The 20,588-nt window shown below is 29.8% G+C and overlaps 1 protein-coding gene across 1 annotated transcript in view; it reads right to left on the bottom strand.

The window, feature by feature from the left end:
• The window catches only part of LOC115878852 (conserved oligomeric Golgi complex subunit 5), a 63,649-nt gene extending 47,792 nt beyond the window's left edge, over positions 1-15,857 (bottom strand). The window contains exons 1-5 of the mRNA XM_030895470.1: positions 15,826-15,857; positions 15,605-15,733; positions 15,300-15,547; positions 7,853-8,015; positions 2,367-2,527 (exon numbers count right to left, since the gene is read on the bottom strand). Coding sequence (XP_030751330.1) covers positions 2,367-2,527; positions 7,853-8,015; positions 15,300-15,547; positions 15,605-15,644 — 612 coding nt within the window. The 5' untranslated portion in view covers positions 15,645-15,733; positions 15,826-15,857. The remainder of the gene's footprint in view (positions 1-2,366; positions 2,528-7,852; positions 8,016-15,299; positions 15,548-15,604; positions 15,734-15,825) is intronic.
• Between the last annotated feature and the right edge of the window lie 4,731 nt (positions 15,858-20,588).

Raw genomic sequence — 20,588 nt, 5'->3', positions numbered from 1 at the left:
ACCAGCAGCTACATCTCGGATAGGTCTTGTGCTGCGAAATCGCCCATAAGCTTCGGAATGGAGGAATGGGAACGCATCTTATTTCTTCAATCAACGATTTTACTCAAACGATACATATATTGAGCTTTGAGCGCATTGCCATTTATACCATTTATATCATGTTCCCGAAGAAATAATAGAGACAATTTTCGGTGGTGCTACAATGAAAGTTAATCAAATATAATCATAATGAAATATACAAAATATAATAAATATTTTGTATATTTGAACATTGAGCAAAAACGCATCGTTTTTAAATTATTTGAGTAACGACTTTTTGAAATATTTTGATATTTTCTTGGAGGTGTTATCAAATTTTACTGATTTTTCAAAATTTCACCCCACTTTTCCATCTCATAAATTAATCCGTTTGGCTTAGACAATGAAAATGTAGCCCTGAATATTCTGAACAATTTTTATCACGGTGTCGAAGATGTAAGTGCTAAGGGATTGAAATTTACAAATCTAAAACCGTTAATCCCCTATAAATATAAAACGTTACCGAATATTACCATTTTGATATATTCTGTTTTTTTTTCTCGAAAAAATATCTAATATTTTTAAAGTTAACTATGGATGGGTTTAAATATAAATCCGTCATCCGTCAACGTTTGCTGTTTTTAACCAGTTTTATTGGTTTATTTCAAAAATGACAGATCATATTTCAATTTTATTGGTTTGACGGAACGATGAACGACAATAAACGGACGCCGATGCGTATGAACTCGCCTTTAGATTTTTGAGGCTTGTCAAAAGTCTCTTGCCAAATTATAGATTATAATTTTGTGTCAACTTATGTCAAATAGCCTGCGTTTTGGAAATTGATGTATTTTGATTCGTGTTATTACGTGTTTTTTGTCTTGTGGGCAAGTGGAGGAAAAATCGGGGGAAAATTAACTGTAAACCCAGAGCACAGTTTATAGTTAATACTCACTGCCCAGGCAAAAAGTCTTATACACCAATAAAGTTACCATCAATAAATTTGTATACCATCTCGTCGTAGATAAGTGCATCTCGTATATGAGAGGATCGTACTAAACATATATTATACTAAAAACTGGAGTAGCTGTAAAATATCGACATCACACGATAGGACATTACACATAATGGATTTTAGTACTGCAGAAAAATAATGTCAAAAGGTACTGGTTTAAAAAAATTAAGATTAAAGTTAATGAATCAATCTTTAAGGTATAAAATCTGGTAAGTGTTATAATTACTAAAATAATTTGTTTTATTTATGTCATTTAATTTATTCCTGTGGAATGTGGAATATTACAAATTTGTATTTGTACATAAGTTATATTGATGAATATAATAATAAATGCGGGAAGTTTCTTGAAGCTTGGAAGTAAGAAATAGTTCTTTTTTATATTTTTTTGGTATGTGGTGTTTTGTTCTTGCTTGTTTTGTATTAACACATACCGTTTTTTTTGGAAATAAAATAACTCGATTACATTTTTTCAGTTTTATACAGTTTTTTTTCACAATATTTTGAAGTAATCACTTGTCGGTCACATTTTAAATATATTAATTTCCCGCTATGCGTGCCAATTGTACCAACTGATTTCTTTGTAAAATAAAACAAACTACTTTGAAATTAAAATGACAGACACATCTGTCTGGATCTGACACTGTCAAGGATCTTGTCGTTGGACAGACTATATTTTCATTTCAAAAATACGTAGTAGTTTTATGCCTACGGAATATTGGGACACCCTGTATATATGACCAGTTGACAGAAAGACAAAATAAAAAGCGGCATACAGTGTTGCCGAGTCGTACGAGAAATAAAATAATAAATAAGTTATTCAATAATGCTCATTTCTGTTAGATAGTTGTTTAAGAATCTATTACAACTCTAGTAAAATGAGCAACTAATTGTGAAAAAATAAAGTTGCAACCCTAGATGCAACATTTTTCGTAAACACTTACAGTGCTTTCAGATGGAGCGGAGCGTCCGCGACGGACCGTCCGCTACTTCGAGCAAGTATCATGAGTTTATATGAACAATTTCACATGGGCGCGTATGCTCCGTCCGACGGCTATCTTGAAAAAACACGACGGACGGTCCGCTCCATCTGAAAGCGCTGTTAGTTGTACGGTTTGAAATTTTGATGCAAAATCCGGCAATACCGCATAGGAGAAATGTATCAACCTAACTTTTATCTCTTTTTAATACATTTGATTTTTCATTTAAGCTGTCTGCATCACTGACAAAACGTTACACGTTAAAATCCAAACCACGCAGTTTCGATGACCAGATCGGTATACATAGTATACAAGTAAATACCTGATTTCTTACTTATTTAAATATGATTTCTTACTTGTAAGGCTGTAGTAGTTTGTATAAGATTTTCGTTAATTATTCCTTGATTAAGAGAACCTGCTGCCAATTTAATAACTTTTTGCTGTTGTATCCTTATGTTCCGCAGCTCAGTTGTAATTATATCTACATCAGTTAGTTCTGAGTCTCCAGCTAGTTGTTCTAGAAATATTATTTTTTGTATTAAAAAATATGTCAATAATAACACGTATGATCACAATTAACAACGGCGCCGGCGTCAAGTTACTTTGGACGATCAATGACATTTCATATGGAATATTATACGGTAAATGCCCTTGATCATTATTTCCAAGTCAGCTAACGCCGATTTTTTTCGATTGTATGATACTTACTTTGAATAAAAATATTAAGGAAGAAGCATATCAAAAAACTTAGGTTGAGCCCGATGGGGCCCTAATATGCCTGACTTAAATTCCGACTTATCAGTGCCATTCTAATTTTGTTTAAAACATTAATACACACATATTTAAAATACACTCAGATGCAAAAAACGCAACGGAAATTTTTTTCGTCAAATTTAATGTGTAATAGTTTTTTTTTATTTTTAGTTCTATGATTTTTTTAACAAACTGTATACATATAAGTATATTAACTTTAATTCGCAAACTCAGTTTATTATAAACTTTAGTATTTGGCTTATTATACAGTGTTAATCGAAGCGTTATTTTTCTACCATATCTCAAAGCACCCTGTGCAATGATATCGTGAGTAAATTTTCCCGAAACATTATTTTTCGGTCAGAACCATGACTCCTGAGCATTTTGTTTTTTAATCCATGTCAACACATGTCTTGGTTTATTTTTAAGAGCGAAATGAACTTGCCACCAACAAATTTTAATTTTTTCAATTATCATTACATTTTTATGATATTTTTTAATATGACGAGGTGACTTGGGTGACCATTGTCGTAATGTCATATCGATAGTTACATTTGATGTACCTACGATTCGACGAACTGTTACCCTAGATCATAAGGGCTATACCCTAGATCATAAGGGTTAATACACTCACATTCACACCTCAAACCTCGATACCAACGTCTTGTTTGCTCCGTTGTTAAATGGCAAATGCAAAGCATGAATTCTGATATATCGGTCGTCTAGACCGGTAGTTTTGCGCTTTCTGCCACCTTACTTATTCGGCCAATTTGTCTAAAACGTTCCACTACCCTTTTTATCGTAGTTATGATTGTTTCGGATCTTCAACCTCTTTCTCTTGTGAACCCTCATAATAGAAAAATATTAACTAATAAAATTTTACTTAAGGCCGAGCTGAAGGCTTACAACGAGGCAGCTGTCGCTTTAAAAACTGTTTGAAAAAAAAAGAAATAAAATATACAGCAATATTGTTATTGTTCTTGTTGGCAAATTCCGCAAATCATTCACTTTATATCTACATTCCATCACACTAAATTTTGATTATACTCTTTCATCAGAATATGGTCTCCCCAACGTACAACTACAAGCAAAGGTTATAAGAAAAACACGTAAATTGGAAAAAATTAAATGCGAAATAAAGCAAAATCTCCAAAGCCTTTAACCCAAATAAACAACTGTGGTTTTGTCAAATGGAATTTTGAAAGTCGAAAACTGACGTATTATGAATTTTTAAATGTTTAAATCCTGAATTATTACACAGAAAAAACAATATTTTATTATTATATCATTGATTAAAAAACTATAAATCTTAAAATATAAAGTATGGGAAAAAATCTTTATAATTTAAATAAATATTATAATTAATATATCCCATCTAAACAAAACAAAACAAAAATAAGTAATGTATTTCTGTTCAAAATGCCAGGTTACTAATCTGAAACCGACTATTATTGCGAGCGATATGCGAGCAGGCGAGCAAGTGATTAAACGGTTATCCTATGGTTATCCTCTGTCCTCTATATAAAAGGTTTCAGCATATATCGTAAAACGCCTGTATCGTCGCGAGCAGCGAGGACGGTACGCCACACCCGATGTTAAGACGGTCCTACACGATGTGGTGAACACCTTCAAACGTGGGACGCACGGCATTCGCCACATCGTGTTGTTGGAGCGCAGAAATCCATGTGTCGAACGTTCGAAGCAAGTTCGGGCTCTTGTCGGTAAATTTTACGCGAGTCAAAGGACCTTCCAACGTTCGAAGTAATGTTTGCTGCGCCCCACACGGAGTCTCTACGTGGCTGATATTTTAATAGGATCAGTAGCGGCCCCGCTTTAATGCTAAAACGTGGTCTCCTCAGGCTGAAAATTTTCGTGATTTGCTCCTTTGCCAGAAATATATATACATTACATAGGTATACAGGGTTGTTCACCACATACGACACGGAGTATTGTATTGGGAAACGATTAGATTTTTACAACTGTGTTTTGGGTTTGCTAGTCCATTAGAGCTTACAATTTAAAAATTTTTATAAGATACAAAGTGTCCTGCAAATAAGTAAAAAAAATATTATAGTTGTATTTTTTAAATGGAACACCCTGTATGTTATTCTATTTTGATCTCTACGATTGAAATAAAGGTGAATTTTAAGGTTTATCACACTTAAACTTCACCGTTTTTGAAATATTTTCACTCTTATGAAATTGCAGTAAAAATTTTAAGGCTTTATTTCTCCTAGGTATCAAAGTTTTTATTACTAACATTTACTGAAGATTATTTATTGATCAGATATTGTGTTGCGATAATAAAAATTTTACTACCTTATACAGAGTGTCCAAAAATTTATATTAAATACCAATTACTAGCTTTAAACGGCAATAACATGTTTCATTTAAATGAACACCATATATTTTACGTCAATCAGATGCACAATGTAATTGTCTATCAAATTGTATTATACCATTTACCCATCTCTTCAAGTTTTCGTAGAAATTGCATTTTGTTATAATTTAGACTCCCCATTTATCACCATACCCATGGAATTGACATTTCAGATTTTTTATACCACCATAATATGTACAAAATGTAACAGGTGGTAAATATTGCATGCCCATTGGCATACAAAAAACTATTTAAATCTTGTAAAAGAGCATACCAATTAAATATACCACCATTATTTCTACCAAAACACCAAAAATTAGTTAATTACATACTTTAAAATTGTTTTAATTAATAAATTATTCTAAATAAATGTGGATTTGTCAGAAATCAATATAATAATAAGTTATGAAAATGAATGTCTCTTGTTTTTATAAATAAGCATCTGTCAATAAATGAAATAAAATTACATGTGTTACTTTTACTACACTGTGTAATACACACACAAAATTCAGTTTTTAGTATTTGGAACAATTATTAACTACAACGTAAACAGTCAATTAATGTAGTTCTGAATACTGATCATATTAATTGGTCCCTCTTTAACAAAAAAAAAATATTTAAACAGTTTTTTTATTTTTAATTAAATAAGCGAACTATATCAACAATATTATATGTACCCTTGAAAATTTGTTACATCCTTAAAAATAGTTTTAAAATGTCAATATTCCATAGGTATAGTGATAAATGAGGTCTAAACTATAAGAAAATGCATTTAAGTGAAAAACTTGAAGAGATGGGTAAAAATGGAAATAATATAATTCTGATATGACAATTACATTATGTATCTGATTCACGTAAAATATATAGGTGTTCCATTTAAATTCAAACAAGCTATTGCCGTTTAAAGTTATTACTATTTAATAAAAAAAATTTTGGACACCCCTGTATTAGGGTCGTAAAATTTTTATTATTGCAACACAATATGACCCAATAAATAATCTTCAGTAAATATTTAGCATTAAAACTTTATACCCTTGGAGAAATAAAGCCTTTAAATTTTTCAGTAATTTCAAAATTGAAAATATTTCAAAACGGTAAGATTTAAGTGTGATAAACCTTAATCAAATTTATCTTTATTTCAATCGTAGAATCCAAAAATAGAATAATATACAGGCTGTCTCTATTTAAAAAATACAACTATATTTTTACTTATTTGGGACACTCTGTATCTTGTAAAAATATTTTTAAATTGTAGCTTTAATAGTTCTTCAACGAACCCAAAACTTACAATTTGTAAAAATCTAATCGTTTAGCTACAATACTCCGTGTCGTATGTGGTGAACAACCCTGTATCGAAAGATTAATTATTGGTTTTCTTTGTGTTAATAAATATCTGACAGAATTTTTGGTTATTACATTACTTTAGTGAAAACACTGAAATTTCCTTTTATTCATTCACTTTTTCTATGCAACAAGATTTTCTTCTTCTATTAGATATGTGAATAAGTTTTTACTTTTTACTAAAATTACTTTTAAAATTTTCCGTTTTTAGTTAAAATGGAATGGAATAATCAAATAATAATGGAATTTATTTCGATTTACGAGAAATATTCCATTATATGGAATCCCAGGCATTCCGAGCATAAAACCCGGAATGCCTTAAATGATGCTTGGCGTGACATTTCTCAGGAAATGAGTATATAGACTTGTCAGTAGCAGAATTGAAGAAAAAAAAAAGAATCTGTAATGGCAACGTATAAAACGTTGAGGAGGAAAGTTATAAAGTTATAGATTCTTATATACAACCGGATCTGGGAGTGCAGATATATACAAACCATCTAGGTTTGCTTATGATGCTATAGACAGATTCATAAGATCCTGTTACGTTTTCTTTTTCTTTTGCTTCTGTTGTTTAGTTCTTTTGCTTCTTAACAGTTTAGCACAACTTAAAACCAAACCATACCAGCGGCAATCCTAGCACTTAATATATTATCCATATCTGCGCAAGCCAAGAGTACGTACGACACTGAGTTAATTTTACAAATGTAGCGCCAGGTTTGCGTCCAACGTTGGAACGAACATTCGAAGCATCGTGTAGGAGACACATTCGCCAATTGTAATATTGTCGAAAACTGTGTCAAATGTTGGTTCGAACGTTGGACGCATCGTGTAGGACCGTCTTTAGTTGCGTACCGAGTAATGCTCGGGGATCGATAAAAAAAGTTTCAGCATAAATCGTAAATCGCCTGTATCGCCGCGAGCGAGGACGGTACACTAGACCCGATGTTAGTTGCGTGCCGAGTAATCCTCGAGGATCGAAAAAAATACTCGAGACATATCGAGGATATGAATACTCGGATGACCGAGTATTTTTCACTCGAGTGATCCCATCACTACCAAATACTAAAGTTTATAATAAACGGAGTTTGTGAATTGAAGTCAATATAAATAGGTAAAAGTTAATAATAAACTTTTTTTTTACTTAATCTTGGAATTTTTTTTAAGTATTGCATATATTTAAATGTATTTTTTGGTATGTTATAGTAGTTTTTTTTTGACACATTTGGATAAAAAATATATGTTACAATTTTTGCAATCTTCCTATTGCAACGTCAAACAGAACTACCTATGGTGTCCATTCCGTATACGCATGAATACATGGACAGCATTATACCTCTTCCTTAATCTTTTTATTCAAAAGATACTTACCTAGTTCTTGTAGTAATGTGGCTTTTTGTAATGGATCACTGGTATTAGCCAATCTTTTACTAAGCTGTTGAATACGACTGACTTGTCGCAAAATGTGACTTGCTTTATGAAGATGGCCCAAAACTTTTGTATGCGCTTCTAGTTGTTCATATGAAACAGTAATCTAATTAAAAAAAAATAAAGACGTTCAAAAACAAATTCATTAAAATCCTTTTTAATCTATATTATACTCCCATATTATCAGGGGCATCCATGATTGGGATCCATGATTCAGGAAAGGGGGGGGGCTAGACTCAAAAATTTACTCAAAGTATACAGGGTGGTGTCAATTTCGATGCTCAACACTGGCATCTCAGAAACTACGAGAGATACGAATTCGGTTAAATGGCACAAAAGTTGCGTAATTAGACAAACACCTATAAGAAAACCCCGGTATCTTGATTAGTTTCGGATTTATATAAAAAAAAATGAAAATAATACGTTTATTTTAAACTAGCGTGTACCAGCGACTTCGTTCGCGTCGAATTAATCATTTGTAATAGTGATGATAAAGCAAAGCAAGAATTGCCATTAACATACAAACTGGATAAATTTTTCTCACATTTATGTCAGCATGAGAAAAAACAATATGACGATATTATTATAACTTAATATTTGAAGGGTAGTTTCATCTCATTGAATTTGACTTTCGAAAATCCGTTTGCCCAAATAAGCTTTTACGTCAAGCAGTTTAAGCAGAATCGGTTAAGCAATTACCCAACTTTTTCGAACACCCTGTATGATTTTAAAATTTTAAAACATAAAAACCAAATAAATTATGTTTGTCCAAGCGTTTTTTTTCGAAAGACTAACCGTTTTTAAATAACAAATATTGTAATATTTGAGGGGCGTTTTCACCCTATTGGAATTTGAGATTCGAGAAACCCCTCCTTATCGAACCCCTACACCCCACAGTCAACTCTTGATTAAGGTTAAAATCAGCTTTAAACGCGAAGCATAGAATCGCGATTATTCAATGGTCATATTTTATGAAACACCCTGTATAAATTTATAAAAAATCTTAAAATAATATGTAAACAACAAAATAAAATATACGTGTTTAAGTTTTTCCTGAAAATTCACCGGTTTTTAAATCAAAACATTTTAATATTTGAGGAATAGTTTCACCCAGGGTTATTACGTTTAACGTGATAAATCAAGTGATTTTTTAATTTTAATCATGTGATATAAATCAAAAATCAACTTTTAAAACTTTACAATAAATCGAAAACTAATCATAAGTAAAGTTTATAAAATGTCTCTAGAAAACTATGTTTGTTTCTATAACATATATACCCTATATCTATTCGTTAAATGAAATGTTACACTTACTATTGTAACGTTCAAATACGTTTAATAAATCGAAAAAATTGTAAATGTTATAAAATTATATAAAAATTTGTATAACACATATACCTATTCTATTACATATCTATTCATTCAGTACTAAAATGTTGGACCGACTTTTGAAGTAATTTCGTAATGAATCCATTAGACTTCTAAAGGCAGGGATTGGCTTTGAAATTTATGTACAAGTGACAAAAAAATGCTGTTCGAATAGATTCCATTCGCAACCTCTAGTGCAGAAAAAGGTTCTTTTCATGTTAGACTATATCTTCAAATCGTTGTCAGAAAATATGCTGTTTTATATCTTTTATTTTACACTTTGACAATAGATAATACCAATTTCATTCTCGACTTAAGACTATTTTCGAACAATATTGTATTGTGTGTAAGGAGTAAAATTATACTTCCTTTAACACGAGGTTGTACGTTTGACGGACTATATATGTAACAGGGAGGCAATAAAAAGTATTTTTATCTCGAATAGAATATATACTATTATATTTTTACAAATTAAACATTACAAATAATCTTTAATCACTTCAAACGTTGCAATAATATAAAAAGTAATGCCTTGTAAGTAATCGAGTAACAATTTGTACACTGGTTGAAATTGACGCTTAATATCAGTTTAATAATATATTTTGGTACTTTTTGTGCTTAGGGCGTAAAAGTGCTTTAATTACTTTTATGCCTAGGCGCTGAAATGACAAAATTAATACTCTTGTGGCATTTCAAAAATCTTTTGATCTAAAGCGAGCGACTTTTTTTGCGGATTATATTGGTGACCGATGTCTGGGAAAATGACACGCGCCGTAGAATTGTTAATGTTGTCAGTATTGGACAGAGTTATGACGATTTAACCATTTAGGATAAGAATTTAATTGGAATTAAGTCTTAATTATTTGGAAACTGATTTAAATAATGTTTTCTATTAAAATAAAAAAATAAAAAATTCTGATTTAAAAAATCTGATTTAATAAAAATTGATTTTTTTTGATTTTTTTAAAAAATCAAAATTTTTTCCAACCCTGTTTCACCCTTTAATTCGGTTTCGAAAATCCCTTCTTATCGAACCTCTACACCCTAAAGTCAATCTGTTTTCCAAAATCGTCTTTTTACGTCAAGCGCTTTAAGCAGGATCGTGATTAATCAATGACCAGATTTTTCGAAACACCCTGTATATACATTTTTAAAAAATCTTAAACATGTAAAAACAAAATAAAATATACGTGCTTAAGCGTTTTGGGAAACTTGACCGTTTTTTAAAAAATATTGTAATATTTGAGGGTGGTCTCACCCCCTTGGAACTGGAATGTCGAAAAATCCTTCTTATCGAACCCTACACCCTAGAATCAACCTCTATGCTAAAATTGAGCTTCTACGTTGAGTGGTTTAAGCAGGATCGTGATTATCCAGTGTCGTCAGTCACTTAAGGATATTTGTAATGACACGGATTATTGCTGATTATTAGAGCTACATCCACGCTATACAGAGTGTCCCAAACATTAATCCTGTATTTAAACGGAACACCCTGTATTACATTTTTAGTTTCTACGATTAAAATAAAGCAAATCTGATTAAAATAAAGGTTTATTAATTTAAACCTTACCGTCTTTTGAGTTTTCATATTCAATAAAGCGCATTAAATATACTGAAGTTTATTATTGATCGTAATATACCATTTTATACAGAGTAAAGCCCACGAATATCATTTTTAACTTGTTTATTGAACATTCGAAAATTCAGATACTAATTGTCTACCAAATTGTATTATACCATTTTTACCTATAGCTTCAAATTTCCGTAGAAAATGCATTTTTCTTGTAATTTTAAATTCATTTATCAATATATCCATGGAAGACTGACATTTTAGATTATTTTTAAAGATACCAACTTTTTAAAGAGTACAGATATTAATATTCTCGATATACTTTGTTTATTTCATAAAAATAAAAAAACTGTTTAAATATTTGTTACAAAGGACCACCAATTATTCCAGTACATTCAAACTACATTAATTGACTGTTGCGATTAATAATAATTACCCAAAAACTAAAAAAACTGAATTTTTATGTGTATTGGACAGTGTGAAAAGTAATACCTTAAAAATGATATTTCATTTTTGACAAATGCTTATTTGTAACAACATAGACATTCATTTTTATAACTTATTATTATTATATTGATTCAAATCCACATTTATTTTGGAATAATTTATTCACGAACATACCGGCAAAATAAGAATTAATTATGGTGGTATATTTAATTAATGGTATACTCTTATGAAGATTTAAATAGTTTTCTTTTGCATACAAACGGCTATAATTTAATTTACCTTTTTAAATGGGCTAGTAGTTTGTTAAAAAACAATATTACTAGCCTGTACATTTTGTACATTGTTGCTTTAAAAAAAAAAAAAAAAAAAAAAAAAAAAAAAAAAAAAAAAAAAAAAAAAAAAAAAATATTCATTTTCTACGAAAACTTAGAAGGGATAGGTAAAAAGTGGTATAATACAATTTGATAGGATAATTAAATTATGCATCTGATTCTCCTAAAATATACAGGGCGTTCTATTTAAATTAAACAAGTTATTGCCGTTTAAATAGTAAATATTTAAATAATAATGATTTTTAGACACTCATAAGGTAGTATAATTTTTATTATTGCAACACAATAACTGATCAATAAATAAACTTCAGTAAATATTTAGTATTAAAAACATTGCAGAAAGATTCTCCTTGGAGAAATGAAGCCTAAAATTTTACTGCAATTTCACAAAATTGAATTTTATTCTCCAATCGTAGAATCTGTGGGTCAGATAATATTAGGTGTCTACTGAAAAATACACCATAGCATTTTTTTACTTGTTTGGGACACTTGTATCTGTAAAATTATTTTAAATTGTAGCCTTTAATAGTCCCTTCATGAAATCCTAAGCTTAAAATTTGAAAAATCTAATTATCTAAAGCCATTAGAACAACCCTGTATATTAGTATAGATTTAGAGCAATAAAACAGTACAAAAAAATATGTGCACATGTAGCAAATACATTCTTGCGTTAATATGATAAAGAAAAAAAAAAAAAAAAAAAAAAAAAAAAAAAAAAAATATTTTTTTTTCTGTTAAAATTTTACGTAAAAATCATGTATTAAACTTATTATTCACTTAAAATCAAAAATGGAGTTTAGCTGGTTATCACATTTCACTGACGATATGTTACTTTTATCAAGATCTACCAATCCTGAAAATATTTGCATATATTTCTGACTCACTCTGTATAACGGAGGAACATGTTTATGTTCCCCCTTATAAGTTAACAAATGTTTATTTATTAAACATAATTTTAAACATTTTTAACGGTAAAATGTACAGTAAAAAGGAGCCATGTACTGTAATTTGAGCTACATGCATAGACTAATGGTGGGTTCATACAGCCAAATAAAATAAAATAAGAATAAAATAAGAAAGTTGGTTATATGGGATACCGTACATGCGTTCATACAGCCAAATAAAATAAAAAAAAAAAAAAAAAAAAAAAACTTTTTTTTGTTTTATTTTATGTGAAAACGGCTTTGCGCACGCTTAATTCTAACCTACAAATATTTTCAGTTTGATTTAATTTATTTTATAATTTCACATGGGCAAAATGTATAATATAGTAGGCAACGAATAAATAAATATACTATAAATAGTAAAATTACTATAAACAATCGTAAAGGTTAACTTTTATCCAGCCTCGTACTGCGTGCATGAGCAAATATATATTTCTTATTTTATTTTATTTGACTGTATGAACGCACACAAATAAGAATTCCTTATTTCTTATTTTATTTTATTCTTATTTTATTTTATTTGGCTGTATGAACCCACCATAATATCACATACTAGAGATAGATTGGACACTGATATAAAACAAATGGGTCCGTCATTTAGAGCCACCTGGTGATCTGGAAGAAACTAATGAGAGTTTAAATATGTTTTGTTATTAATATATCTAATCGTCTGTTACTTATTAACGCTAATTAAAACGGTAACGTTATTCAAGAGCAAAATTATTTTGTAAAATATAAAATAGTAAATATAGATTTAATACTGCCATTTATGTTTTATTAGATCATTAGAAGTGTAACATACTCGAAACAAAATTAAATGAGAATACATACATTTTAAACACCGACAATAGATCACATAGCGCCTATTTTTTTTGATTTAACAACTAAATTATAATATAGTAAAAATATTATAGACTACTAATTAACTGTTACTAAAATACTATATATTACCAACTATGTACTTACTATTTATTATTAAACTATTTTTTGTATTTAATTTATAAATTATACTTTAAAATGTCAAATGACTTTAATAAAAAGTTTAGTATCTAATATATTGAAACTTAAATGGAAATGACAGTTCATTGCAAAATAGTTTTCCTCCAAGATGTAGAGAAAGCAAAATTAAACTGTCAATATTAATGCAAATGTCAATATCTGACAATAAAATTTGATTTTTAACTGTCACTCAGAGACGCTTATGTTGTGATTTTACGGTTTGATTTCGTTTTGATTTGTCGAATTATTGTAAAAATTAAATTCTCTGATTTTTTGCAGGCCAGTATTCTGTTTTAGACAATGTTTTAAAATGGTGGACAATTTGTGTTTTGTAATACTTTAATTATTTTTATCATGGAGTTTAATTGTTATACACCTGGTTTCCGAAGGATACAATGGTGGCAAAATTTAAAGACTATCATAGATTTTTAAATTAAAATGCTACTTGCAGAGCAGTTATTTGAATTCTTTTTACAGTGCATGTAAGGAATTAAGGACGCGCGTTTATATTAGCATGATCAGAAGATGATTACATCTGATTTAATTTGTTTTATTATTTCAGGTCCCAAACGGAAACCAACTGGGAATCTTGCCTACACCAAAAATATATACCCAGTCGCTTCCAATTCACTTCAAAGGGAGGAAAACTATGTAAAACTGCCTGCTATTTGCTGAAAAACCGTAAAGATTAAATTAACTGTAACAACTTAATATATACTATTTCAAGTATTAATATTTTTAATTAATATCCGACATATAAGAACACTTGTATGCTTTAATTCAGTTGATTTATCGTTTATAATACGTTAGACCTAATTAAAAGCACACAAAGTGTCCTTACAATTTATTTTAAATTAACTAAACAACTCTTCCGCGCTCCTCTCTTCCATTAGTATTCCTTCCTCCGTCTACCAGAGGCGCCCTTGTATAAAAATTTGAAATGTATTATAAGTTGTCTAACCATTTAATAGTATAAGGTCTTTATCTGTATCTAACACGAAATCAGATCGACTGTAAATACCAGAATGCACCAAAGGAATGCACAAAACTAATAAAACACAAACTATAAACACAAATCACTCAAATCCCTGAACTTTCCGACAAATCATGAATATCTGAATTAATAATTATTTAAATAATAGGGAAAACAACTGTATGATCACCATTTTGTCAACTAGAACAGAACTAGACCATAGACGGTAGTCAACATAGAGACTGTCATGTCATCTTCATAATATAAATTAGAAACCTGTATTTTAATGTCTTTTACGCCGTCTAGCGATGCGGAAGAAACTAAATTTGTAGTTCTATAAATTTACTGAAAGGCTCAGGGCACATGAAAATTGTGAAATGAATGTTGAGAACTTGGTAACCCTGACTGGATGGTTGGTGGTTATTTTATTGGCATGTTACCAGTTCTCTCCGTGTATTTTAGATTTTTACTAGGCATTTATCATAGGATTTACCAACTTATTACCCTGCAGAGTTTATACATTTGTAGGGACCTACTATAGACTCTCTATAGATAGACTGATAGACCCTCTTATAGACCTATTATAATATTGTAAAATCGTAAAATTAAGAAATTGGCGCTTATCAAGTTTTTCCCTGGACCCTTCAAATTATAGTATTCCATTTTAATAAACAGGTCAGTAGTATGTTTGTGCCATTCTTTGGATATTGTCCGTTCAAATCTTCCCTGACTTAGTTAAACCTAATACAATACTTACTTGGGTTTTCAATCTTTCAGCATTTGCAAATAGACTTTGAATATGCATATTCATAATGGATAAAACATTTTCCAACTTGGTAGCATGATTTGCCTGTCGAAGTAAATCATCATGGTTTTCTAATACTTGCTTCTGCAATTCTTTATTTAAAGTTTCAATTCCTTCTCCTAATTTTCTTACTTGTTCTGTAAAAGCTAGTGACTCTGATAAAGCTTTGGAATTATTTTTTAAAAACTGGCCATAGAATTCTAGCAATAAAACAGATACAATTATTCAAAAATGTAGAAAACAGAAATCGCATATACCATCATTTTCAATTAACTGTACTACGTTTTCTGTACTCATTGTCCTTATATTTGCTTATATTCACCAAATGTTGGTTAATTTAACTCAATATTTATTGATATTTATAATTTACATCACATTTTCCATTCCTAAAAATAATACATTTTTAATTTTACATATTTGTCATAGATAACCTTATGATTATGATATGATTATGATCGTATTCACAGAATATACTAACGAAAAAGAAGCCCAAGTTCCTTGTAATAAATCGGTTCCATTTTCGTAACGCCATCTCTCGACATAGCTGACATTATAGGTTAGCCAAAGGGGTGCGGGCCGGGGGGAATTGTAAAATACACTTTTTTATTTTAATGATTTTATTTTTGAAACATATTATGTGAAACAATTACATAATATGTCTTAAAAATTAAATTACAAACGGAAACAAAAGGAATTAAATAACTTAGTAAATTTACAAAGTTTATTGATAAAAAGTTATGCTATGCAAATTGATATATTAAGTATAACCTCTTGGTATAACATTGTTAAACAAACATTAACAAATCATAACATAGAAACAATCATAGAACTAAAAAAGTACTATTACATAAAAACAGGTGATACAATACTTCAAAATTAATTTTAACATAATATCAAAACCGAAAATCAAACTGCAAACACAACCACACTTATCACAACAGAAATTAACACACACGTCCGCGGCAAATGTCCAAGAAAGACCGATCATTCTGATTGGTCCTGGTCCGGTCGTAGCTCACGTCGTATTGTCGGTATGGAAAATCCCTGTCCAAAAATTTGACGATCAGCGCCATCATCCGTCATAATTGGGAAACTTTTGCTGGAACCATTTTTAATATTTCACTTACATGGCCCTGATTGTATTTGATTGATATTTGTCAAATTAATTTGTCATATTTGTAAAAATAAGCAGGGTTGTTCCTTGTCCTGGAAGTCAGGGTTAGGAAAACTACATGTTACTTTTAAAAACTACATAAACTACATTACATGTAGTTAATGTAGTTTATGTAGAGGGTGTAGCTTATGTAACCTATGTATGTAACTTTCAAATGTCAAAGGTTTGAGGTGAGGTTATAATAAGTTGAAGCTTTAAAAACACATAATTTATTTAAGAAAACAAAAGAAATATGGCTTTAAATATAATATTTACATCATATTATATCTATTACACCTCATACAAAGAAAAATTGAATGAACGGGAAAAGACGTCGTCTTTGAAGAAAAACTACACGTAGTTAATCAGGTAAATAACGTCTTAATTAACTACTTCCGAACCCTGGTGAGGTTATAATAAGTTGAAGCTTTAGAAAACACAATGTATTTAAGAAAACAGAAGGCTTTAAATATAATATTCACACATCATATTATTTAGACCCCTCATACAAAGCAAAATTATTCATAATATCAATACATAGATTATTAACGTAGTTTTCATGTAGTTAATAAACGGGAAAAGACGTAGTTTTTGAAGAAAAACTACACGTAGTTAATAGTCAATCAGGTAAATTACGTCTTAATTAACTACTTCCGAACCCTGCTTGAAGTTTGATTTGGTTTGATTGTGCATAACCTGTGGCAACCTCAAAATTGTGCTCTGCATATTCAGTTGAAAATGTGCATCTGTGGTAATTTAATTTGTGGTATCCCAAAAAGAATTCCCAATTGGAATATCTCTGGCCATCCCTTGAAAATCTGAACAAAAGTCCGAGAGTGGATTATTCTAATTCTACAGCAAAGTTCTACCACGGCACATAAAACAATCGGCACGCCAACTCTACTCAGATTCCATTGTTTAAAATTTCTATAAAATTTGACCTTGTCGGCCCCATTATGGTTTCCTAGTCAGCCGCTATTAAAAATTTCAGAAAATAAACTATTGTTAGACAGGGTCGTATTAAAAAATACTGTAATTGACTGAAACCGAATTTTATTTACAATACTTTTGTCCAAACAAATGAATCGTTAACTGCGCATACTTCTCGAAAAGTAAAATGAAAAATCAATTAAATATTTCACTGTAGAGAATAGACAATTAAAATTAAAAACATGCAACTAACAAAAACATGCCAGGAGTTACGTAAGAATTAAAAAAATACCAATAAAATATTTATTGAACAATATAAAGAGGTTACGTACAAATTATGCCCATCAATGGGCGTAGTTTTATTAATATTCAAATTTCTCAAATTAATAAATCCACAATTTTTTTGAGAAACTTCTATTTTTTTCATGGCAGGAAAAAGTGGGTACTGCATTTAGAGTTTACATGTCATGTAAGTGAATTTGTAAACATTTTAATTCAAAACATCAGAACACAACCTGTGGTACCTTTTCTGGGCCTTATTTATATCTTCAACCAAGTCTTCTCTATTAGATGCAATTACCCATATTCTTGCCCTAAAAATGTACGTTAACTTGTTACTAATCTATTGTTATTTTCTTGATATACCTATTTTTATTTATTTTTATAATTTTATTATTTAAATTAATAATATAATTATTTTTAAATTCTAATGTTAATAAATATTTAACATTTTAATCTTGCTATTATTTTATATACATAGGGAAAATCTTGGGAATAAGTAAATATTTTCAGGGGGGTTTATGAGTTTTTTTCGGTAAAAAATATTGAAAATCGTGCATTTTCTTTTAACTTCCCTGTGGAGTGTTTTCTGAAAACTTTTTAGAACTGCCTGTTCACCGCAAATTCTCCCACGGTATAATTTCTCTTAATCTCTGATATACCATAGTTACGGCTTTACTCTATGGCTGGTGGCAATCAAAAGGATGCAAATACAGGAAAACTGGTGGTTTCCTTTCTCAACTCAACATTTAAAAAAAAAACATTTTTTTTAAACTTAAATAACTCTCATTATTTTGGATTTATCTGAAAAACGGTAAGGAGAAAATGTTTCTTTTTGACCAGATCTGCCAGCCCTGAAAATATTTAATTTATTTAAGACTCACCCTGTATATAAGTTTGTTAACATTTAATATAGATGCTGAACTTGTATATTTTTAAAACTCATTAATGAATGTCATAATATGTATACTACTGTTTTCTTAACTAAAATATTAAAATAATTAATCACATATGTATATACATACCTAATCGGATCTCTAGGAAACAGAAAGAAACTTTTATTGCAGTTTAGTCCTCTACTCGGGCAGTTTTTTGCTGCACAACTTCGCCCAGGCATTTTAAAAACACGTAAAATTAACGATTTAAAAATGTTAACTCAAGAAATAAACAAAATAAATTAATCCGTACGCTACTGACTCGAATCAGCCGAAAGTGTGCGCAGTCGATGAAAGAAACTACGACACTGGTTACTTTCTGTTGATGGAAACCTGTGGAAACCCTAATGGCGGCGTGCGCGACGGTATGCGCGTAGCGTTCCCGCCAAAGAGAGTTAGCCTGCCGTGTGATTTATATGCCGTGGTTCTGGTATATGCAAATAGAGGGTAAAGTGGATCCGGCATTTGACCTGCGCCTGGTATTTGCTGCATTTGATCATCGATATTACGCAAGCGCACAATGCCGATGTTGCCAATTTGCAGTTTATTTTCGAATTATTTTTGCTTAATATCTTGATATCAAAATTAAGGTAAGAAGGATTTAAGATTGTGAATGAATTATTATGAATATAAAATTGCAATAATAATGACATTTATTTATATATTTACATTAGAATTAAAAAATTATCATTTAGGGATTTTTAATGGTTTTAAACTGCTGAATTATTTTATTGTTTCCGGCAAGTTATTTAATTCTAGTTATTTACAGGCAACTATAATTTTGATTATATGTATTGAAGTACTACCAACGTACTACCATGACGAGTCTTATAGAACAATACACACGTCAATGGGAGATAGAGGTAACATTTTACCTATAATGTTATTACATTATAATTAAAAAAAAAAAAAAAACGGCGTCAGCGATGGCGTCATGATGGCTATGGAATGAAGAGATCGCTGTCATTTTATATGTAAATTTATACGGGAAATGTCGATGTTCATTTCCCAGCCAACTGGACGCTGCGTTTTTTTTCGATCATACGGTACTTTGATTATAATGTTTGTATTATAATTTCTTGAAAATATCAAGTTAGTGGATTAATAGCAATTTTAGACATATATTTTATCGAAGAATGTGTTGATAAGACTAAAATAAGCTTTATGTTTTATCTTTTTCTCTTACGTTACAGAATTTAATATTAATATTTAGTTTTTGATCTGTCAAGATATTATTTTGATTTGTAAAAATAGTATAAATATAATATTCCATTAACAAACGGACTCAAATCAATTTGTATTATAGTCCACGTAGATGAGATATTAATGTTACTATTATAATATTTTGATTATAATATTTGTATCATAATTTCTAAAATATCAAGTTAGTGAATTAATAGCAATTTTAGAATGAATTTTAGACATATATTTTATCGAAGAGTGTGTTGATAAGACTAAAATAAGCTTGTGTTTTATCTTTTTCTCTTTAAAAGGGTGATGGTTTGTGTCGTAGAATACATTATGCCTTTAATGAGTGTAATGGATATTCTTTTTCACTACTGTAATTTCTAGTTTCCTATAATGCCAAATCTTAACAATATGGTGTAAGTTGAGTTTTGATCTTATTAGTTTTATACCTGTGTTTATATAAGACCAAATTAAGACATATAGTTTGTATTAATATTAAGATCTTTTCTATAATATTTCTATATGTCTTAATCTTAATACTATATTATGCTTTGCCTGAAAATAAATGTTGCTAAAATATCTTAATTTTGCATATCCTATTCCATCCTTCCATTAGGAAAAAAATATAGTTTGTAATCATATATGCTAAGAAAATCACATAAATTAGTTGTAAGAATAGAGAAATCGTAAGGTAGCAGAAAAAATTAATGCAAATATATGGTATACAGAATTAAACAAGGTAACTGTTAATGTTGC

The sequence above is a fragment of the Sitophilus oryzae genome, unplaced genomic scaffold (assembly GCF_002938485.1).
Source record: "Sitophilus oryzae breed Bouriz unplaced genomic scaffold, Soryzae_2.0 scaffold_1536_pilon_pilon, whole genome shotgun sequence".
NCBI lineage: Eukaryota > Metazoa > Arthropoda > Insecta > Coleoptera > Curculionidae > Sitophilus > Sitophilus oryzae.
The sequence above is the reverse complement of the archived record's forward strand: the minus strand, read 5'-3'. Positions and strand labels throughout refer to the sequence as shown.